This window comes from Dipodomys spectabilis, unplaced genomic scaffold, assembly GCF_019054845.1.
Source record: "Dipodomys spectabilis isolate Male_0828 unplaced genomic scaffold, ASM1905484v1 ptg000229l, whole genome shotgun sequence".
NCBI lineage: Eukaryota > Metazoa > Chordata > Mammalia > Rodentia > Heteromyidae > Dipodomys > Dipodomys spectabilis.
Window position 1 is genome coordinate 956,934 of NW_024870906.1, and position 20,395 is coordinate 977,328.

Sequence of the window (20,395 nt, forward strand, 5' to 3'; positions counted from 1 at the left end):
TTGTTTTTGATGAACCACACATTGGGTTTCAGAAATGCCTGCAAACCTAGCTTTGCCTCCGAGGACTTGTAACACCTTCGGAAAGAAATTCAAGATCAGCAAGGATAAAAAGGAGTCAGCTACTAAAAAAAGTGTCACCACGACACCGAGAAGCCACACCTGCGGCCCTCCAGGGGGCCACGGGGCCCACTTGTCCCACTGTCTTCACGGCAGCCCCACGGTGAGCGTCTGCTCACCCTGTGTGTGTGTGTGTGTGTGTGTGTGCGCGCGCGCGCGCGTGTGTGTTTGGGCATACACACACAGGCCTACGGCTTGAACTCAGGCTCTGAGCACGATGACTTTTTCACTCAAGGCTGGCGCTCTACCACTTGAGTTACCACCTGTTTTCTGCTTTTTTTTTTTTTTTTGGGGGGGGGAGGTTTCATTGGAAACAAGAGTCTCCCAAATCTGTCTGCCCAGACTAGCTTTGATCCTCATTTCTTGGATCTCAGCTTCCTGAGTAGCTAGGATAATAGGCATCAGTCAATAAAATATATGGGGGTCAAATTTTTCCAAGGTTTTTCTACGTTGATAAAGACTTCCCTCTATCATGTTATACCTTTGAAATAATGGGACAAGAAAAGAAGGTATTTGCTGTTTTCTCCCTAAGATACTTTCTCAGAGGGAAAGTGGCCCGGGTCACCGCACGCCCTGGCTGAGGCTTGGGGCAGCTGTGGTCAGGGTGTCTGTGTGAGTTACAGGGCCGTGTTCACAGGGTTCACCATCTTTAGCCAACCAGCAACACACAGGACCTTCACCTGTTCCCAGTCTGCACTGCGCATGGCCCCATTCTAAGCCCACAGGGGGTGTGCAGCCAGGCCATGTCTGCACCTGGAGACCAGTCTCCAACTCACACCCCCCCTGGCGGCAGACAGGCAGTTAGCACCAGTCACCTAGGGATCATGACAACACAGGACTATGGGCAGGAGGGTGAGGCTGGAACAGACGCAGAGAGAGCCGGGGATCTGAAGACAGTCACGATGACGAGCCAGGGAGAGAGGAGAGGGCGGGGGAGGGGGAACGGCAAAGCAAAACCCTCAAAAGGTCTAATTGGCTGCAAAATCTAGGCCAAAGATGAAAACCTGTCCTTTCTCAGCAGCTGACCCAGAAGACGACAGGGATGCGGTGGAGACATGGGGAGCCTCTCCGGAGGGACAAGAGTTTGCCAAGCCCCCTGGATCGGCCCATGGTTATATAATTGCATCATTAGGATGTCCAGTTCAAGCCCCGTGGATTAATATTGAATTAGACTTTCCAATTTAGTATTTAAAAAAAAAAACCCTCCTCCAGCCCTAGCCCTCCCCAGCCCCACAAAGAAAACCTTTAAAAAAAAAAGAATTACAAAACAAACAAACCAAAAAGGCAGCTCTGGGCAATTCACTGCTTCCCGTGACAAGGGAGGTGTCCGGCAGAGGGCGCTGTGGGCACCGCGCGGCCGGGGCCGCTGGGGAGGGGGGGTGCGGCCGCGTGGGAGGCGTGGCCTGGCCTGGGTGTGGTGGTGGTGGATGTGGAGGGAAGTGGAGAGTAAATTCAGAAACTCCAAGGAAGAGATGGAGTAAGAGGGGGCCCAGCGGGAGCCCCAGGAACTGGCTGCCCACAGCAACTATCACAGGCTCTTTTAAAAAAAAAAAGGGGAGGTGTGGGGGGAACTGAAAGGAAGAAGGAAGTCTGGGAATGTCCTCCGCTGCCCGCCCCGCCCCGCGGCCTGCGGCCCGGCTCTAGCCCAGGCTGGTGATGTTGGCGCGGCCACCCGGGGGCGCCACGATGCGCTGGGTGGTACGGCGGGGGATGTTGTCATCGATCTGAGCACCTGGAGAGGGGGAGAAAGGCCGCAGTGAGTGGCCGGCCACGGGGACCCCACGCCACACAGCGCGTATGAAGTTCCAGTTGTTTTTCTTCCTTGTCACGCTGGGATCTGAACTCTCAGCCTCGCACGGGCTAGACAAGTGCCCCCCACCGGAGCCACGCCCTCCAGCCCGGCTGGTATGGGCTGTGGATTGACATAGCCAGGCCAGCCTGGAACACGATCCTCCTATTCGTGTTTTTCCACCGTGGCTAGGATGGCGGCTTCCTCGTGCCACTCCCCCCCCCCCCACCCCCCCCCCCCCCACCCCAGCTCTATCGGTGGAGATGGAGGCCGCCTGGGCTGATGTGCAGATAGGATTTTCCCAGTATCAGCCCCTCGAGTAGACGGGAGGAGACAGGACTAGCCGTGCCAGCTGCTGGAGCCCAGCCCGGCCTGTGACCCAGACCCCCCCCCCCCACCCGTGGCCCCCAGCCCTACCAGACAAGCTGAAGCCAGACTGGTGCAGGTTCCGGACGGGCGGGGCCTGCTGCTTGGCGGGCGAGGTCTTGGCGGAGGAGGCGGGCGTCACGGCCTTGGGCGTCACCGACACCTCGCACACGGGTCCGTCGTAAAGGCCACGGGGGACCCCTCGCAGCTCCGCCAGCTGCAACACATGGGGGGCCCCGTGACACAGGCCACCAGAGAATGGCTCCCTCCTATCCCAGATGCCCAGGATGGGGCCTCTCCTCAGGGACAGGGACAGCAAGACAAGTAGAGGACAGCCCATGTCTCTGGGCCCAGGCTGGATGATGGTAAGAACCCACATCTTGTAAGGCACTGGAACTTTAGCCCCGAGAAGAATCCTCTAGAAGGAGGTGTGATGTCACTTCCTGATTTTCCAATCTCACTCTTCCTGAGATCCCTTACAGCTCGGTCTCTTCTCTGCCCCGCTGTCCCCAGACTCGGCTGTGGCCCTGCCCCGCCCGCAGCACCCTGTGCCCTCCGCCCCTGGCATTCCCCTACCCACTTCTTCTGTCTCCCATCTTTAGGTTGGCAAACTCTTACTTAACCTTTGAAACCCAACTCCAAATGCCCGCTCCCATAACACAGTCCTCTGGGACTCCATCTTCCTCTACCGCGGGTGAGTGTGGCCACACTGGTCTCCTCCACCAGTGTGTTAAGGTCTGGAAATCGGGATCAGGTTCGCCTCTTTCCTGTACCCCCACCCACCCGCCCGACGCACACACACAGTTATGTCGGCGTTCACCCCCAGGGTGCGTCAGGAATACCTGCGGCGCTGGCCTTGCTCTGTGACACTCACCCGGCTCCTGGCCTTGATGCGCTTGTACACGAAGTCCGGGAAGGGCTTCCGGGGGATGTAGCGGCCCGAGCCCTCGGTGACGTGCAGGGTGCCATCCTCCAGCACGATCTTGCCCTGGCTGATGACCACCAGCGGCGAGCCGCGGTACTCCATGCCTTCGAAGATGTTGTACTCCAGAGCCTGGGCGGGGAGGACAGCGCCTTCAGACCACCGCAGGAGCGTGCGGCTGCGGCTGCCACGGCGAACGCGCCAGCACGGAGAGAAAGAACTGAGGGGACGGGGCACGGGCAGCGTCCCGTGAGTCCAGGGACAGGGCACGGGCAGCGTCCGCAACGCTACTCGGATGTGAGGCCAGCGACGACGTGAGCCCAGAGGGCCACACCCACACCTCTGCCCGAGTGAGAGGGTTCGTGCCTGGCACAGGGCCGGCACCATGGCGGCACTGCGCTGTGCATTCCTGGGGAACGCGCCCATCCCCACTGGCCGGGTCCTCTGGGACAGCAGCCCGAATCCAATTCCAGCTTTCCCTTGGGAACGTGGCTGGAGCACCCTCTTCACGAAGGGCCCACCTCAAGCCAAGCCCAGGGGCTCAAGCTGCGATCCCAGCTACGTGGGAGGGTGATGGGGGGAAATCACGGTTTAAGGCCAGCCGGGCATGAGCATTCACAAAACCCATCTCAACCACTGGCTAGGCACAGTGGGGCATGCCTGTCATCCTCAGCAACATGGGGACGCCCGGCCCATAAAACAAGGGCCTACCTTAAAAACAACTGACATAAAAAGGGTCTAGAAACCGGCGCTGGTGGCTCACGCCTGTAATCCTAACTACTCAGGAGGCTGAGATCTGAAGGGTCACAGTTCAAAGCCAGCCTGGGCAAGAAAAGTCCATGAGACTCTTATCTCCAATAAGCCACTAGAAAACCGGAAGTGGCGCTGTGGCTCAAGTGGTAGAGCACTAGCCTTGATCTGAAGAGCTGAGGGACAGCGCCCATGCCCAGAGTTGAAGCTCCACAACCAACAAAAAAAAAAGGGTCTAGAGGTGTGGCTCAAGTAGTAGAGCACCTGTCTGGCATTCAATCACCAGTACCACCAGAAAAAAAAAGCCCTTCAAATAGAGGTCCCACTCTACAGAGCACCTCAGCTGAAGCCCCTTAGATCTCTCTGGGGCACGCATTCTTTTCATGCTGTACATACACAATTTTGTCCGTTAGATCTCACACCTTAACCTTGTGCCCAAGGCTCCCATAGAGCCACGGGACACCCATAGAGCCACGGGACTCCCATGGAGCCACGAGACTCCCATGGAGCCACGGGACTCCCATAGAGCCACGGGACTCCCATAGGGCCACGGGACACCCATGGAGCCACGGGACACCCATGAGTCTTGTTGAACCTCTCAAACTCAGCAGAGGCAGCTGAGATGGGAACAGGGTAGCACGTGCCCAGGCTCCAGACGGAGAGGCAAGAACTCCCCAGGACAGCCACCCTCACCCTGACAGACTCGCAGGGAGAGATGGAAGCTGACCGAAGGTTCCCAGAAGTTCAGTGACGGCAGCTGCCTGCTGTCCAGCCTTCCAAAATCACCCAAAGATGGGAGGAGCATAAGCCATACCTGGGGCCACGCCCCCCCGAGGCCACGCCCCTGGCAAGAGGACCGGCTACTCAAGACCGAACGATGCCCGGCTTCTACAAGCTACCAATATCTGGCATCACTGTGGGGACCCCGAGTTGCTACTGAAGCACTCAGACACAGAATGAGGGGGACAATCTTCCTGACCTCTGACCAAAGAAAAATGTTTTTGTCTCTCAGCAAATCACAAATTAGAAGAGATGCCAGGACATTTCCTCTGGGACTCTGCTTTCCCGGGTCTACCTGCGCGGGGACCAGACTTACACTGTTGTGTGTCTTGGCAGAGATGGTCTTCACGCTGTCGGGGTCCCAGATGACCAGGTCGGCATCAGATCCCACCGCGATACGGCCTTTCCGGGGGTAAAGGTTGAAGACTTTGGCCGCATTGGTGCTGGTCACAGCCACAAACTGGTTCTCGTCCATCTTTCCAGTGACCTGAGGGACACACACACACACCGAGGGTACGTCGGAGAGTTGGCAGTGTGATGCTTCCACACTGACACCACCGCTGAGATGTCCTCCTCATCAGAGCACAGGCACGAATCTAGACCCCCAGCCCGAGTCTCAGTCCTGTGTCTGGCTTCCCAAGGTAGACGGTAGGGACCAATCACATTTCAGATGTTTCCATTCCCAAACCCACTCCAAGACCAATGGGTGAGGGTGACTGAGCAATAGTTGCAAGGGAGAGGGAAAAAAAATGGCCAATATGCTAGCAAAAAACACTCGCTCTCACAGAGACACTCAAAATTCCCCTCGTCAAACCAGCAGTGATTTCATTCTTAGTTCACAATGGCCATTCGGAAAAGACTGTGTATGAAGTGGTTTAATCTCTCCGGAAGGAACTGCAACCTTACCTATTTACACCCTTAAAAATCTGTACGCACATGGGCTGGGAAGGTAGCTCAGTAGTAGAGCACTTGCCTTGCATGCATGAGGCCCTGGGTTCGATTCCTCAGCACCACATAAGCAAAAAGACAAAAGCCGGAAGTGGCGCTGTGGCTCAAGTGGTAGAGCGCTAGCCTTGATCTGAAGAGCTGAGGGACAGCGCTTAGGCCCAGAATTCAGGCACCACTACCGGACCCCAAAAAAAAAAAAATCTGTACACACCCTTTGACAGGCAATGGCACTTAAAGAAATTTCTTCTGCTGATAAAATAAGAATGTGCCCAAATAACATGCCCACAAGGATTCTCGTGTGAGTATAAATAATTCAGAAACAAGCTAGGCAGTGGTGACTCTTGCCTGTAATCCTAGGATCACCGTTCAAAGCCTGCCCAAGGCAGGAAAGTCCATGAGACTCTTATTTCCAAATAACCTTCAAAAAGCCCCAAGTGGAACTATGGCTCAAATGGTAGAGCACTAGCCTCAAGCCAAACAGTTCAGGGACACTGCCCAGGCCTTGAGTTCAAGCCCCAGGACCAGCACAAACAAACAAAAAAAAGTAAAATCAGGAACAACAGAAACATTCCACCAAAACCTTGCAAGTAATTACTATGTAGCACTGGATGGTTTTTCAAGGGTTTTTAAAAGATGGCCCTTTTCCATATTATATATTTTTTAAAGACATGTATGATGTAATGTTATTTACACACTCAAGCCTACCACACACTTGTATACCAGCCTACCATACACTTGTACACCAGCAAAAAATGGAAGTCACAACGCTAGGTGCCAGTGGTTCACACCTGCAATCCTGGATACTCAGGGAGTTGAGATATGAGAATTGCTATTTAGCGCCAACCCTGCCAAGAAAATCTGTGAGACTCTCCAATCAACTACCCAATAAGCTGGAGCTGTGTCTCAGGTGGTAACGAGTTAGCCTTAAGCAAAAAAGGTCGGGGATAAAAGCACCCAAGCACTGAGTTCAAGTCCCAGGATAGCACCCAAGTGTTCACTGGTGCTAGAGTTAAAACAAGGTGATTTTTACTGACAGCAAAAGTGTATTAGGAAACAAAACCTGTGCTTCTATTTTAAAGCATTCCAATAGAAAAGCCTACATATCCCACCTCCCCCAAAAGTCAGAGTCTGCTCCAGGCGGGTAACAAGGCGGGCACTGGCTCCTTACCACAGCCTTGTCCCAGATGACGGACATCCGCTCCTCCGTGCCATTCGTGCCCTCGGGAATCAGCGTGAAGTTGTCCTTTCCCACAGCCTTCTGGGCGGTGTTGAAGGTACAGTGGGCACTGCCGGTGACCTGCAGGTCCCCACTGTGGAGACACGGGACATAAAGCTCGGCCGGGATGTCACATGACGCTCTGTCTGTCCACCAGTCATGCTGGGGTCCTGATCCCACCTCAGCCCCTTTGGCTGCCTGGCAGAGACTCCCTGATGTAGGGTGATGGAATCCTCCCCCTCAACTCATTCAGAGGACCCCCCCCCACATACACACACGCCTGCTCCCGACACACACACACACACACACACACACACACACACACACACACACGCTTGCTCCCGGCACACACACACACACACACACACACACACACACACACACACACACACACGCCTGCTCCCGGCTGCCATGCTGCTACCATCCACTGGGTCAGCGTGGTGTGAAGAGACTGAGAACACAGGTTGTGAACCTGTCCCCTGCCTCAACTTACCAGGACAGCAGGGAGCTGAGGAAGTCTGGAGTGGTGGGATCGGGGCTCAGTGGCGGGGAGGTGACGAAGGCAGCGGCCTTGGCCCAGTTCTTGCTCCAGTAGTGGGAGCCGTCGGTCCCCAAGCTGGCCGTGATGGGTTCGCCGTAAACCACAGTTCCTGATGGGCAGAACACACGAGGCTCAGGCCCAGACCGGCCCTCCCAGGCCTCACCTCCTGTCTGCGAGCACGCCCGCACTCACCATCCCTGTCCCAAACGTGAGGACGTGGACGACACAAGTCGAAGGGCTTGGCTGGCCGAAGCCACACTCCACGCATGCGCTCAGGGGGCTCTCCCTGCAGCCCTGCTCATCCAGGGTGACGGTCCAATGCCCTGCACCCCTCCGCCTCCCACTCCACTGGGGCCCAGCTGTGCACACCACACCCAACTTCCAAGAACCAGTCCACACTCTTCTTTTGGGACATAACCTTCTCAGGGACCAGAAGCCCTTTCTGCTCCCAGTCCCCTCTCCCACCTCCCACCCCCTCCACCTCTCCTCATCCCCACCTTGGGGGCACTGCCCATGGAGACACCAGATCCCCAGGCAACTTGGTAAAATGAGAGTCGAAATGTTTCAGTTACACTATCCGGGTTCCTGTCTCTGGAAGCCAGGCCCCTTAATACATTGTTCCAGAAAGAACCTCAGCTCCAGAGGCGCAGCCACATTCTCTGCCGGCCTTTCAGTGAGCCAGAAGCTGGCAACGACTCACCAGGCCAAGTGGCAGAGCTCACTGCCTTCTCCCCACAGCCAGGCGTCACCGCCACCATGCCCGGCTTGTTCCCACAGGACATGAGTGCGTGTTCCCAGTGCCTTCCCATCTCTCCAGCACACTTCCAGAATGATCGTGTTCCCAGTGCCTTCCCATCTCTCCAGCACACTTCCAGAATGATCGTCGTAAACATGAGCCTCCCCTGATGTCTCTTACACGAGGAGCCTGTCTCCCCTTGAGGACTAAGTTATTCTCACTTGGCTTTCTCGCACAAGACCGGTGCTCAACCACTTGAGTCACACCTCCACTTCCAGCCCTTTACTGGTTAACTGGAGATAAAGAGTCTCCTGCATCTGTCTATCCAGGCTGGCTTTGAACCACAGTCCTCAGATCTCAGCCTCCCAAGTAGAATGACAGGTGTGAGCCACCAATGCCTCTTTCCCAACATACGGACCAAACTCAGGCCTCGGGCCACCTGCCTGAGAACCCGTCCTCGTGTCCAGTGATCTCCCCATTTTTAATTTTCTGACTGTACACCCTGAAGGTAGTTTATCTGCCTGTACGGACGAGGTACTCAATACATGCGTGTCAAGTCGATTCAATGGCCTAATACTTTATTCATTAAAGGTGCCAGAGCTGGAACTTGATCTGGGATCATCTAAATTCTCCTCCTCTCCTCCCCCACCGGGTCAAGGCTTCCAAACCCAGGGCCCTCGAGGCGATCGAGGCGAACGCCAACTCAGGCAGGAATGCGCTTTCCTTCCTCTACACAGTCTTCACTAGGGCTTATCACTTGATAATATTCGGCGGCCCCTCTCTGCCCAGCTCTGAGGACAGCTGGCTGCTCAGAGCTGCCCCCTCCTGCCGCAGGAATTTCACGAAGGAGTGGCCGGACACTCAGCCAGCCCTAGCTGGAGGCCCCGATGAAGGTCTGGCAGCTCACTCCATTCACCAGACAAGCAGAAGCGATCCCCAAGCAGAAGGGAGGGCTCCAGAAATCACAAGGCCCTTGGCCAGAAAGAGGCCTGGGCAGCAAGCACCAGGATGCGTCCTGATCTTCCCAGGGAGAAGCTGGTACAAAGAGAAGCCTGCACCAGCATCGGCTTCCCCTTAAAGTGGGAAAAACGCAGCAGAATGGCAAAGCCTGGAGCCGTCGGGTCTTCCTGACACGCGGGGCCCGGCGCGCTCACAGGTCCTCCCGCTTTAAGAGCTGGTGAAATCCAACTCAGTCTGGAGAGGGCTTCATTTCTGACCCAGTCAGGTCCAGAGGCAGAGAGGTCAAGTTTGTACAAGTAAGAAAGGGCTGCAAGGTTTCCTGGTTTCTTCACCTTAAAGAGATTCCTGAGAGTTGGAGGAAAGATGGCCTGACGGTCAGCTGAAGCTTGGAGCGGCGTCCCCCCCCACCCCGAGGCAGAGGAGGGGCTGCTGCCCACAGTGGGGGAGAGGGGGAGTGTCGAGGAACATCTGGACAAAGGGCTGGACCCCCGGCCTTCAGCCTGGGGAAACTCAGAACCGGGTCAGTTCGTCCAAGGCCACCGCTGACCAGAACCTGCCTCCTGTGAGCAGAGCTGAGCAAGGACTTCTGCACCCAGGCAAAGCCAAGATGGGGGGGGAGGGAGGAGGGGGAGGGGGGAGGGGAAGTAGGGGCAGGTGGGGCGGAGAGTGACTGTGGCTCCTTTCTCCTTGCTCGAGAGGTTCAGAGAGCCTTGCTGCCTCTTGATTTGGCCACTGTTCTTCAGTCCCAAAGGGCAGACCACAGGGCCCCACCAGTCCAAGGGTGGGCAGAGTGGGTCTGCACACTGGGGCTGTGTCCCCCACTTTTCCTGTCGCCCTGGGGTCTCCTCATGAGCTCCTCTCCCAACCCCAGCTCCACACAGGGGGCGGCCACAGCCCAGAGGGGTCACAGACGGCAGAGAGCTGCGCGCCGGAAACGACTGCCCTAATCATGACACTCCAAACACAGGCTTCATTGGCCTTTCCGCGCGTCTCTGAACACCGCTGGCGCTCGCTTGGCGGCCTCTGGAGCTTCATGACTTCCTTCTCCAGGGAAAGTCTAAACTGAAGGGCGTGACCCCGGTCAGCCTCTGGCAGGCTGGCTAAGAAAGCCGGAATGCAGCAGACTGGCGAGTGATGCTTATTCACAAACCAGCCTGGGCCCCAGTGCATTCATGAAGAAGAAATGCAGGGCTGGCGTTAGAACTGTTTGACAGCTCCTGGCTCCTAGACTTAAGTCATGTCCCATGAGCATGAGGCGCGAGGACAAACCCAAAGCGGGGACAATGGAACCATCAAGGCACAAAAGCAGAGTGAGAAGACCGTTGGGAGGGGAGGACGCACCCCTGCCCCTCCCCACTCTCCCTCCCTCCATAGCTCCACCGCCTCAAGTCTGTGCTGGCAGACTCTGGTACCAAGGAATAAAACGAAAATCCTTCTTCACTTCGGAGTCAGTTACCCACGTAGTCCAGGTTGGCCTCACCCCTCACATCCTCCTGGCTCTCCTCCCCAACTCCCCCTCCCCACCCCTCCAGTGCTGGGACCATCACGCCTGGTGAGAAATGGAACCTTCAGTGTGGCCTGGTAAGAAATGAAATCTGAGGTTGCCGGAACTGACTTGCTAATCTAACACACTCTAAAGGCACCAATCGTGCTATCTACACTAAAGAAGCCCACCTCGGCCACAGAGCCAGTGGACACAAGAAACATCACAACTGAATGCTCCACACCAAATCCTAATAAGATGCAAGGTTCTGACATATACTTGATGAGGTACAACACCTTTTTCTTTTGTTAATGAAATTAATGTGCCTAATGGTGTTGGGTAAAGCGGGCAAAGAGAAGGAATTCAGGACTCCAAAATCCCCGGTCAAGAACCACCAATATGACTCAAGTTGAAGGAACCCCATTGTGTCTTACAAATTCAGAGCTCAGATGGCTGAAAATGAGATTCAGGATCTCATCCCCCAGTGGCTGAAACCACACTGCAAACCGGATTCCCCACCTCTCAGGGCCTGGGCAGTTCACATGAGGGCACTGACCAGAGCGAGGGGGTTCTACCTCCACGCAGCCTCGGGTGTAAATGGCCCCATCCTGTCTCTCCCAGGATTCTACCCTGATGGCTTTGCCCATGGGTGTCGGACCTACCAGCTCAGAACTGTATGAGCCAATTCCCTAGAACAAATCTGTCTGTCTCCATCCTCCCGGCCCCCACTGACTACTTTTCTAATACAGATTCTGCTGGGATTTTAGAACATCCACAACCGAGTCTACCTGCCAAAACAGACGCCACTCTTAGACTCCAGATTACAATGCTGTGTCTTATCTTAACCCTCAGGACTGGGCCCCATGACAAGTGGTCGTCACAGGCCACTGACCACAGCACTCCATGTGCTCCACGATGCCCCAGCACCCAGACCCCAGACCATCCCGTCCAGCATCAGGAGTCCTCTCTACGATTTGGGCTCCTGGTGTGGACTGTTCCTCAGCCAACATAACTGTTTCAATCTTCTGCTTCCAGTTCTGAGGCTGGGGTAGAGAAGGGGGTAAAGAGGGGTGTCCAACCCTCAAATGAGGTCAACCAGCCACTACCCAGGGCTGTCTCCCCCTGTGTCCCACACACAGAAAGCATCGGCAGCCATACCAGACTCCCACATGATCAAAATACAACCTGAATGAAGCCGTTCTCAGGATGAAACCCCACCCTAGCCTTCAGAGAAAGGGGTCACCTTGGAGTCTGAATCCTGGCTCTGCTTCCCACAGGCTGAGTAATACAGAGGATGATCTTCCATTTCCACCTTGCCATTTCGCTCCCATGAAATGAACAGATTAAACTGACAAATGGCTACGTTTTCTCAAGAACAATAAGCTGGCTGGGTCCGTGTGGCTCATTCCTGCAATCCTAGCTCCATGGGAGACTGAGATAAGGAAGACTGTAGTTCAAGGCCTGTGGGGTGGAAAAGTTCATCTCCTTTCTTGACCAGTCACAGCGGCACATACCTGTTATTCTAGCCATGGCCAGAGAGCCTAATATAGGCAATCTCAGCCCAGATAAGCACCAAGGCAGGAAGACCCAAAGGGGGGCGGGGGGCTGGAACTGTGACTCAACAGGAGAGCGCCTGCCTAGCAAACATGAGGCCCTGCTTTGTTCAACCTCGAGTACCGCCAAAAATTAAAAAATGAAAGCTGCCCCAAGTATTCGTTCCTGGCTGTGTTTTTCTTAGTGTATCTGCAGGACGAGGCTGGGATGGCGCCGCGTGGGCTGAAGGAGGTGGCAGCAGGTCTCCAAGCACACACAGGCTGCTGGTCAAGCTCACGCGTGAACACAGCCCTCGCGGATGCTTGTCTCACGGCCTGTCGCATCCTCGCTCGCTGGAAAAATCTCCTCTCACACCCAGGAGCAGCAGCAGCAGCAGCTCTGCCGGGCCTCGCTGAGAAGGAGCCGCTACTGCCGGCTCGGTTATGACTTAACAACTTCCTTCCTAAAGAAATGTCCAGTCCTCCCCCACAGCCCGACACGTCCACTCTCCCTATTCTCCAGGCTCTCATCCGGCATGGCTGTGCCTCTTGCACAGAATGAACCACCTCGGCACCCTCCAGAAGCTGCCGAGGGACAAGGCCGTTTCTTCTTCCTAGCACCTTGGGCCTGAAATACCCCGAAGGAAAAGGGTGTGGATAAAGAAATGGAGCAGCAGAAGGCTACAGCAGCGCTCACTCGCGCCTCCCGGGGGCTGAAGGAGCCACGGGAGGCAGAAATACAACCCTCAGCAGGACCCCGCCGCACAGGCCAGCTGTCAACAAGCTCCGGGCTGGACCAGCCCTGGGTTATCCAGTCACCAGGGAAACCACACATGTCTGCGTCCATCCTCACCTCATTCTCGCACACATCATCATCATCATTATCCCATGACTCACTGTCAAATCCCTCCCCCGACAGGGACTAGAAAACAGACCAGCATCTGGCTGGCGATGCTGAGCCCCAAGAAGCCAGCACTGAACTGAGACATTCTGCCCATCGGGGGAACAAGCCCTAACACTGCCTTCTACTCTCTCCCTGTGAAGCTGGGAATCCCTGCATGGCCACCCTGGCCTCTGCTGGGGTTCAGGCTCCAGATTCTAGCAGGTTTGCCAGAAACGAGGTCCCCCAAGTATCTCCCACGCCGTGGATGGCGTAGGCCATCCAACGCGAACGTGCTGACCTGCGGCACAGCACCTACAGCGCGGCCAGCGGCCAGTCAACGCCCGCAGGCGTAGCTCGGAGCTTCAGCGGAAGCGGGAACTGTGGCAGCGTCTGCCTGGGCTCCCTCTCGGAAGCTGCCGGAAGTTCTGAGATGGAAAGCGCCTCCCCGCCTGCAGGAGGACAGGCGGTCTTGTGTTTGTGGACTGGCGCACAAATGTGCTAGAATTCCTCCCCACAACTCAGGTGTGTCCCACACTACACTTTCAAGGACGAAAGGGCGGCAGTGTGTGTGGGGGGGGGGGAGGGGGGGCGCCCTGGGAATGGCTGTGTGGGCGCAGTGGGCTCACACACAGAAGGCTCAGTTCCAGAACAGCCTGAAACAATTCCCTCTCCCCCCACCCCCCAAACGCTCTGAGGACGAGGGAGGGGCACTCGCTGCCGTCCAGGCGTTCATAATGCAGTGCGATCATAATGCAGTGCGGCGCAACACCGGGGCAGAACTCAGCTCCACGCCGCCAGCCTCCGGCCCCACACCAGTGGGAAGTCCTGCTCGCCCCGGAGGGCTCTGGAAGTGCACTGCGGAGGGCTGGCTCACCAAGCCACCGCCCTGACCATCCACAGTCACCTTGAAAAAACAATTCAAAGCAGGCTCTGAGCAGACCCCATTAGTTAGGTGAGTCAATTCTTGCTTCCAAAAGGTAATTCCTTGAACAGCCAGGGGAGGGCAGGCTCCCAAGAATACGGAGCATAGAGAGAGTCTCAGGTAGAGCCCCAGACACCAGAGCTCCAAAGACCAGGGCCAGAGTGACGGCATCCACTGGACATTCCCACCGTGTCTCGGGACAAGCCAATCCCATGGCCGTTGAGCACTTTGCTCTGGGGCTTCAGGTGAGTCACCTGAGTTACCCTCCTTGAGCCCTGGGAACAGCATACCAGAGCAGGAGAAACAAAGAGCCATGGAGGCCCAACTGCTCCCTTACTGACAGAGAAAAAGAAAAGAAAAAAGAATGAGAGGGAAATAAAAAGACTTGATCTTAGAGAAAGAGAAATTAGAACTCAAGAGAAAAAAGCCAATAGGGTAGTATACTACTATAATCCCAGCAATTTGGGAGACAGAGGTAGGAGAATCAAGGTCTGAGACCAGACCAGACAAAAGCTCGAAACCCTATCTGAAAAAACTAAAAGCAAAGAGGGTAGAACGCATCCCTAGCAAGCCTGAGGCCCTGATTGAGCCCCCAGGCCCAGCACAAAGAAAGACAAAAAGCGATCCGAACTCAGGAGAGGAAGGAGAAACTATGGAGACTCAGAGAGGGAGAAATACAGAGGCCAAGGGGCAGGGAGAGGACAATGAGGAGCAAGAAAGAAAAGGCCCCTTCCCAATGTTCATTTCATGGCGGCTTAAAGGCCAAGTGTGTGTACTTCCTGTCCCAGGTGCCAATCCCAGACATCAAACCTGCTTGTGATTAACCAAATGCACTCAGCAGTGGCAGGTGGAGTCCCAGCATTGATCATGCACAGGACAGGCCAGCGGGGCCCCGAGGGAAAGCAAGCGGCACTCAGTAAATTAGTTTCCAAGACCCTTATCAATGAGCCATCGCCAGAGCAGAAGCAGCCTGTCAGGAACAGCGCACAGCTGATTGGCAGGGCCTAGCTGGCGTGATCATGGTTGGATGGGGAGGAGAGGTCAGCAGCTTTGCGGAGGGATGATTCCCAGCAGGGCACCCCAACTTTTCCCTGTGGGGGGCGGGGGGAGAGTGGAGGAAGGCCTGCCCACCTTGCCTTTAAATAGATTGAAACAAGGTAGTAAGGAACAAAGGGAGGAAACCGGAGCTGCCGCCCCACTGGGCTGTAATTAGGTTAATGCTGGAAGGAGCTGCTAGCTAGTGGCCCACTTGGCAGGAGCACTGGAAAAGGAGCCGACCCTCTCCATGCCCACACACACACACACACAACCTGCCAGCACCGCCCGCGAAACTCACCCTTCTTCCGGGCCTGGGCGATGACTTCGGCCGCGCTCTTGCTCATCACCTTGGTGACGTACAGGGGGCAGTTGGTCTGGTTGGCGATGGTGATGGACCGGTTCACGGCTTCCGCCTCGACCTATGGGACACCAGATGACAGCGAGGGCTCAGCCAACCCCGGCTGCACCCTCGGTTGCTGGGCAATGGCGGGCTCATCCCTTCCTGAGCCTTCTCAAAGCAGGGGCCACATCACACGGGGTGTAGAAACACATTCCCCCCCACCCCCCCGGCACCAGACTCGTGGGTGAGGGTCCGGCCCGTGGTGCAGGGTGCACCCAGCCTGACCGCGACACCTGCCCGCGTGCGGGAGGCCACGGTGACGCCCGGGAGACCCGACCTCAGCGCCTGGGTGACGTCATGCCATGCCGCGCCGCTGTGAGACGTTCCCAAACCAAGCCGGGGACACCCACAACACAAAGCCAGCTGGAGCGCGGGAGGGCCGACAGCTGCATGTGTGCATGCCAAGGGCCCTGCTCTCAACACTCGAGCGTGGCCCACCTGCCACGGGCTGGCACAACCTCGGCACAAGAGCAAGAACTGCCCTCCTCAGCCATGCCTCCTCCAAGCTGGTGTCTCTGAAGAGAATTTCAAGACGCCCCGGAAAACTGCAGAACTGCCATGGATGGCAGTAACTTACTGTGGGAGAACAGATCTCAAAAGGCTACTAGCAGCCGGGCACGGTGGCTCATGCCTCTAATCCCAGCTCATCAGGTGACAGAGATAGAAGGATCGTGGGTTATTTGAGGCCAACCTGGGGAAAGTTTGTAAGAGCCCTACCTCAAAAGTAAGCCAGGTGTGGTGGTGTGTGCCTGTGGCCCCAGCTATGCGAGAGGCACAGGTAGGAGGATCCAGCTCCAAGGCTGGCCCGGGCAAAAAGTGGAGACCCTAATTATGGGGCTCAAGGCCTTGAATCCATTCCCTGGCGGGCTAGGGTCCCCTGAGATTCTGTGGTGTGACCCTCCAGGTCCCGCCCAAATGTGGGGCTGATACATAGCAGGTGCTCGGATGTGCACTGGGCTCGGCTGGGGCCAGGGCTCCTAGCAAGTTAGGAGGCCCTGAGTTCAAACCCAGTGCCACCCGGTGGGGGGGGGGGGGGGTGAGGGGGTGGAGGGAATATTTGCTGGACAAATAAATGACTTCACCTTATTGCTGGTGCTTGAAGCTAGGCTATTTTCCCACACAATCACTAAGCTGACATAGCCACCACCCCCAACTCCACAAGTTTGTCTGGACTGAGGTCTGTGGTGGCCTGAACTGGTGAGCGAAGAGAGAAGCCAAGACAGCGTCATTCACAGTGCAACTCCGCCGAGAGACATCTGAGAGCCATGGGTGAGGCACAGCTCAGGAAAACCTCCCTACACGGCCAGTGTTTTTCATTCCTGGGATAGCTGGAGGGTGGCCCTCCCTCCTGCCACCTCCCTCCTCCCTCCTCCTTCTCCAGGGCCTTCCAGACCAAGGTCCTTCCAAGGACCCCGGAGTCAGTGTGAAGAGGTCTGGCTAGAGGCCTTGGGACCTCGCAGGGACCCGGGACCCCCTAGGCTGGATGCCCCAACACAGATGTGAGGAAGGAAGTGGAGGAAGAGCTATTAATAGCTCCAGAGGGGTAAGAAGCGCAGCCAGGGTCTGTGCTGGGCTGAGCTGGGCTGTGCACTGCTTCTAACCATGTGTGCATCAACTGAGACTCAGGGGGCACCTGGAGCCACCCATCCACAAGGAAGAAGCCGAGCCCCCTTCCCGGCCCCCCGCCAACGAGAGGCCAGAGCTGGCCAGCCACATGCCAGAGTAAAACTTTAACTCACTGGAAAGGTGGCCGTTTAAACCCCCACACCCCAAGTTCTGCGCAGATCATCTGACACTCCTGTGAGTGTATACACACACCTCAGCTACACAATCACGCTGCTTTACACAATACTGATCTGACCGAAATGGGATCGCCACAATATCGTGAACATAGCATGACAGTTTAAAGTAATATCTCTTTGCTCTCAAAGACTGGGAAGGTCATCCAGTCCCACCTTCTGAGGAGGCCCAGAGAGAGCAACTACCTCTCTAGGGATGCACGGCATCTGAGCCCAGAGCTCCCCTCGGCCTCCTGCCCACCCCAGCCGAGCCCTTCTGTGAAGCTCAGTGGGAGGTTTGCTTCTCTGGGAAAGCGTCATTACCATGTGCTGGTCCCTACTCTTCCAGGATGCCAGGCTCTCATGGCTGTTTCCTGCCAGGACCCGCCCCCTCCTGCCCTAACACCTACTTCCTGTCTGCCTCTTCCTCCCTAGCACCTAGAAGAAACCATTTCTTTCGAGTCCTGCTGAGCCACGGCCTGGCTGTGTCTGGCTCAGAGCACAGGCTGTAGCTTCTCATCCATCCATCCTGCTGTGTCCTTTCTCCAAGTCTGCATCCTATCCTGTCTTTGTGGTTTTTTGTGAGGTGCTGGGACTTGAACTCGGAGCCTAAGGTTGCTGCTCTCACTTAAGCCACAGCTCCACTTCTGGCTTTTTGTTTGTTTGTTTTTTTTGGTCTGGTCGTGGGGCCTGAACTCTGGGCCTGGGCCCTGTCCCTCAGCTCTTCAGCTCAAGGCTAGTGCTCTACCGCTTGAGCCACAGCACCACTTCCGGCTTTTTTTTTTTCTGCTTATGTGGTGCTGAGGAATCGAACCCAGGGCCTCATGCATGCAAGGCAAGCGCTCTACCACTGAGCCACCTTCCCAGCTCGACTTCTGGCTTTTTTGTTGTTGTTTGTTAATCGGACGTAAGAGTCTCCCAGCCTTTCTGGCCCAGTCTGGCTTCAAACCACAATCCTCAAATCTGAGTAGCCAGGATTACAGGCATGAACCACAGGGCTCCCTGCCTCTGCCATCTCCTTTGCCACTGGCTAAAAGCCAGGGGAAATCCCACCAGGTGGGAGGCTGAGAAGGAACGCAGCAGCACGGGAAGATGGAGTTCCAACACAAGGGAAGCATCAGGAGGCTGAGAAGGAGAGCCCGGGGGCCATGTTTCTTCGTTTGTTCTCGAGGCTGCTTCCTGTGTTGGTGGCTCCTCTGTAGTTGCTGGCTGGAGTCCACTCAGAGTGCATCCATATTGTATTCTCTTTATCGCCCCCTCAGACTCTAACACACAACAGATACCTCTTGGCAAACTGGAAAGAGAGCCGGCAGGAGCCAGGGGAGAGGCCGGGGCTGGAGCCTGGGAGCCACATCCCAATGCCCTCTGTGTCCTGTGGGCTCAGGGCCCCCTGAGGGACCGCCCCCCCCCATGCCAGTCCTTCCGGGCCTTGAGGATCTGCTCTCCTCTCCTCACCCCTTCCCCTTGGCAGGGGGGAGGGTCCAGCCTTCCCCGTCATCCCTTCAACTCAGGACCGCCACACATTTCTTGGCCATGACTTCCACAAGGTCTGATCCTGAGCCTTTCAGTTAGGAGGGAACTTCTAGAAAGTTCTGGAAGCTACAAGCTTTTCCAGAAGAGCAGGCTTCACGCTCTAAGCGGCCGGGACTGGAAATCTCTGCACCACCCAGAGCCCTGCTCAGATTTTCCCTTCTGTAATTTTAAAGGTCGCAGACTGATGTTGACAAAATTATGCCACAGCCTGCATGGGTTTATGGTGGAAAACCTGCCACTCCTCCCGCGCATCTGTGCCCAGATGTGGCACAGCTGCTTCTGTATCCCCTTCACATTAGAAGGCTAAGGGAGGGCTGCAGATCACCCAAGGAAAGGTTCAGAGAAAACCCACAAGGCTAAAACAAGCCACCGAGGACTCAGCCCCCAACCAACCCCCCCCACACACACACACACGGCTGCTGCCTCCGAGAAGCAGGTTCAAAGTGACTCCTGTGCTCTGTCCAGCGCCTGGGGGACACTGAGTCACACATCCCACTTCCGCTGCTCACCTCCTCAGGCCGGCTCAGCACGTGTCCCTCGGGGCCTGTGATGCCCAGATCCAGGATCCGCTGCTGCTCCTGAAGAAAGGAGACAATCAGGGGATCAGGATCCCCAGGCAGGAAACAAACTTGTCACTGCTGACCGCTCAGCCACATCCCAAGACACCAGACAAAAAAGGGGTCCCTGCCCTGCTGCAGTCCTGCCTGAGCCGGATGGATCCATAGCCCCGAGACCACTCAGCATCCTGGAGCAGGTGTCCTGTCCTGTGGTCTTGGTGTAAGACCCGGCCTGGGGAGCCCTGAGCCCCACTGGGGCGGAGGAGGCACGGTGGTGTGGGGATGGGACAGCCCCCGCCCCTCCCCCCCCCGGGGTCTGGCACCACCCGCCAGGCCCAGGCAAGCAGGCCTGCGCTCTCCCTTGGCGGCGGCAGCAGCTCCTGCCCCCACCATGATTTCCCTGGCCTGCCTGGAAGGCCCCTACCTCTGCAATGATGTCGCCGTTCTCCGCATGGACTTGGGCAATGGCACCGATATCCCGGATCACGCTCAAGACTTCATAGATCTGAAGAAGAGGAGTGTGGGATCAGAACCGACGACCCCTGTCTTCTTGTTCCCAAGGAATGCCTCTCCCTGGCAGCCACATTTCCAGACATCTGGGGGACACTGAGTCACACATCCCATTCCTGCTGCCCACCTCCTCGGGCCGGCTCAGGACACGCTCAGCACGTGTCCGTAGGGGCCGTGAGGCCCGTTACCCCTCCAGGGGGAAGTAACCCCTCACCCACCACCTCTAGAAATCCCATGCTCCAAGGTAATGCTCCTAGCTGCTTCTGTCATAGGAAGCCTCTCCCCCCCGACACTGCCACCCCGGCCTCCCTGTACCCCCCCCCACATAACCCAGTCCGGTGACAGGGCACCCACGCACGTGCCAAGGGGCTCTGAGGGCCTCCTGTGGCCACAGCGTGCTCAGCTTTCCAGTTCCAAGGCTCAGAGCCAGAGCCTCGGGGGCCAGGGAACCTGGCTCACCTGGCAGTAAGGCCAGCAGCCACATCCACCAAGCGAGGAACCCCCCCAGACAGCAGCAGTGGCCCGGCCACACCCAACAGCAGGGACAGAGCCCCGTGTCTCACCTGGGAATCAGTGAGCTGGAAGCGATCTTTGAAAGCCATGTAGACGAGGAAAGAGTTTACACCTGGTGACA

The 20,395-nt window shown here is 56.5% G+C and overlaps 1 protein-coding gene across 2 annotated transcripts in view; it reads right to left on the reverse strand.

Annotated features, from left to right (window-relative positions):
- Positions 1-461: 461 nt before the first annotated feature.
- The window catches only part of Dpysl2 (dihydropyrimidinase like 2), a 78,498-nt gene continuing 58,564 nt past the window's right edge, over positions 462-20,395 (reverse strand). For both annotated transcript variants that reach the window (XM_042697839.1, XM_042697840.1), the window contains exons 5-14: positions 20,325-20,386; positions 19,676-19,756; positions 19,204-19,272; positions 15,282-15,402; positions 7,382-7,538; positions 6,841-6,982; positions 5,041-5,211; positions 3,147-3,326; positions 2,324-2,489; positions 462-1,849 (exon numbers count right to left, since the gene is read on the reverse strand). In XM_042697839.1, the coding sequence (XP_042553773.1) occupies positions 1,758-1,849; positions 2,324-2,489; positions 3,147-3,326; positions 5,041-5,211; positions 6,841-6,982; positions 7,382-7,538; positions 15,282-15,402; positions 19,204-19,272; positions 19,676-19,756; positions 20,325-20,386 (1,241 nt within the window). In that variant the 3' untranslated portion in view covers positions 462-1,757. The remainder of the gene's footprint in view (positions 1,850-2,323; positions 2,490-3,146; positions 3,327-5,040; positions 5,212-6,840; positions 6,983-7,381; positions 7,539-15,281; positions 15,403-19,203; positions 19,273-19,675; positions 19,757-20,324; positions 20,387-20,395) is intronic.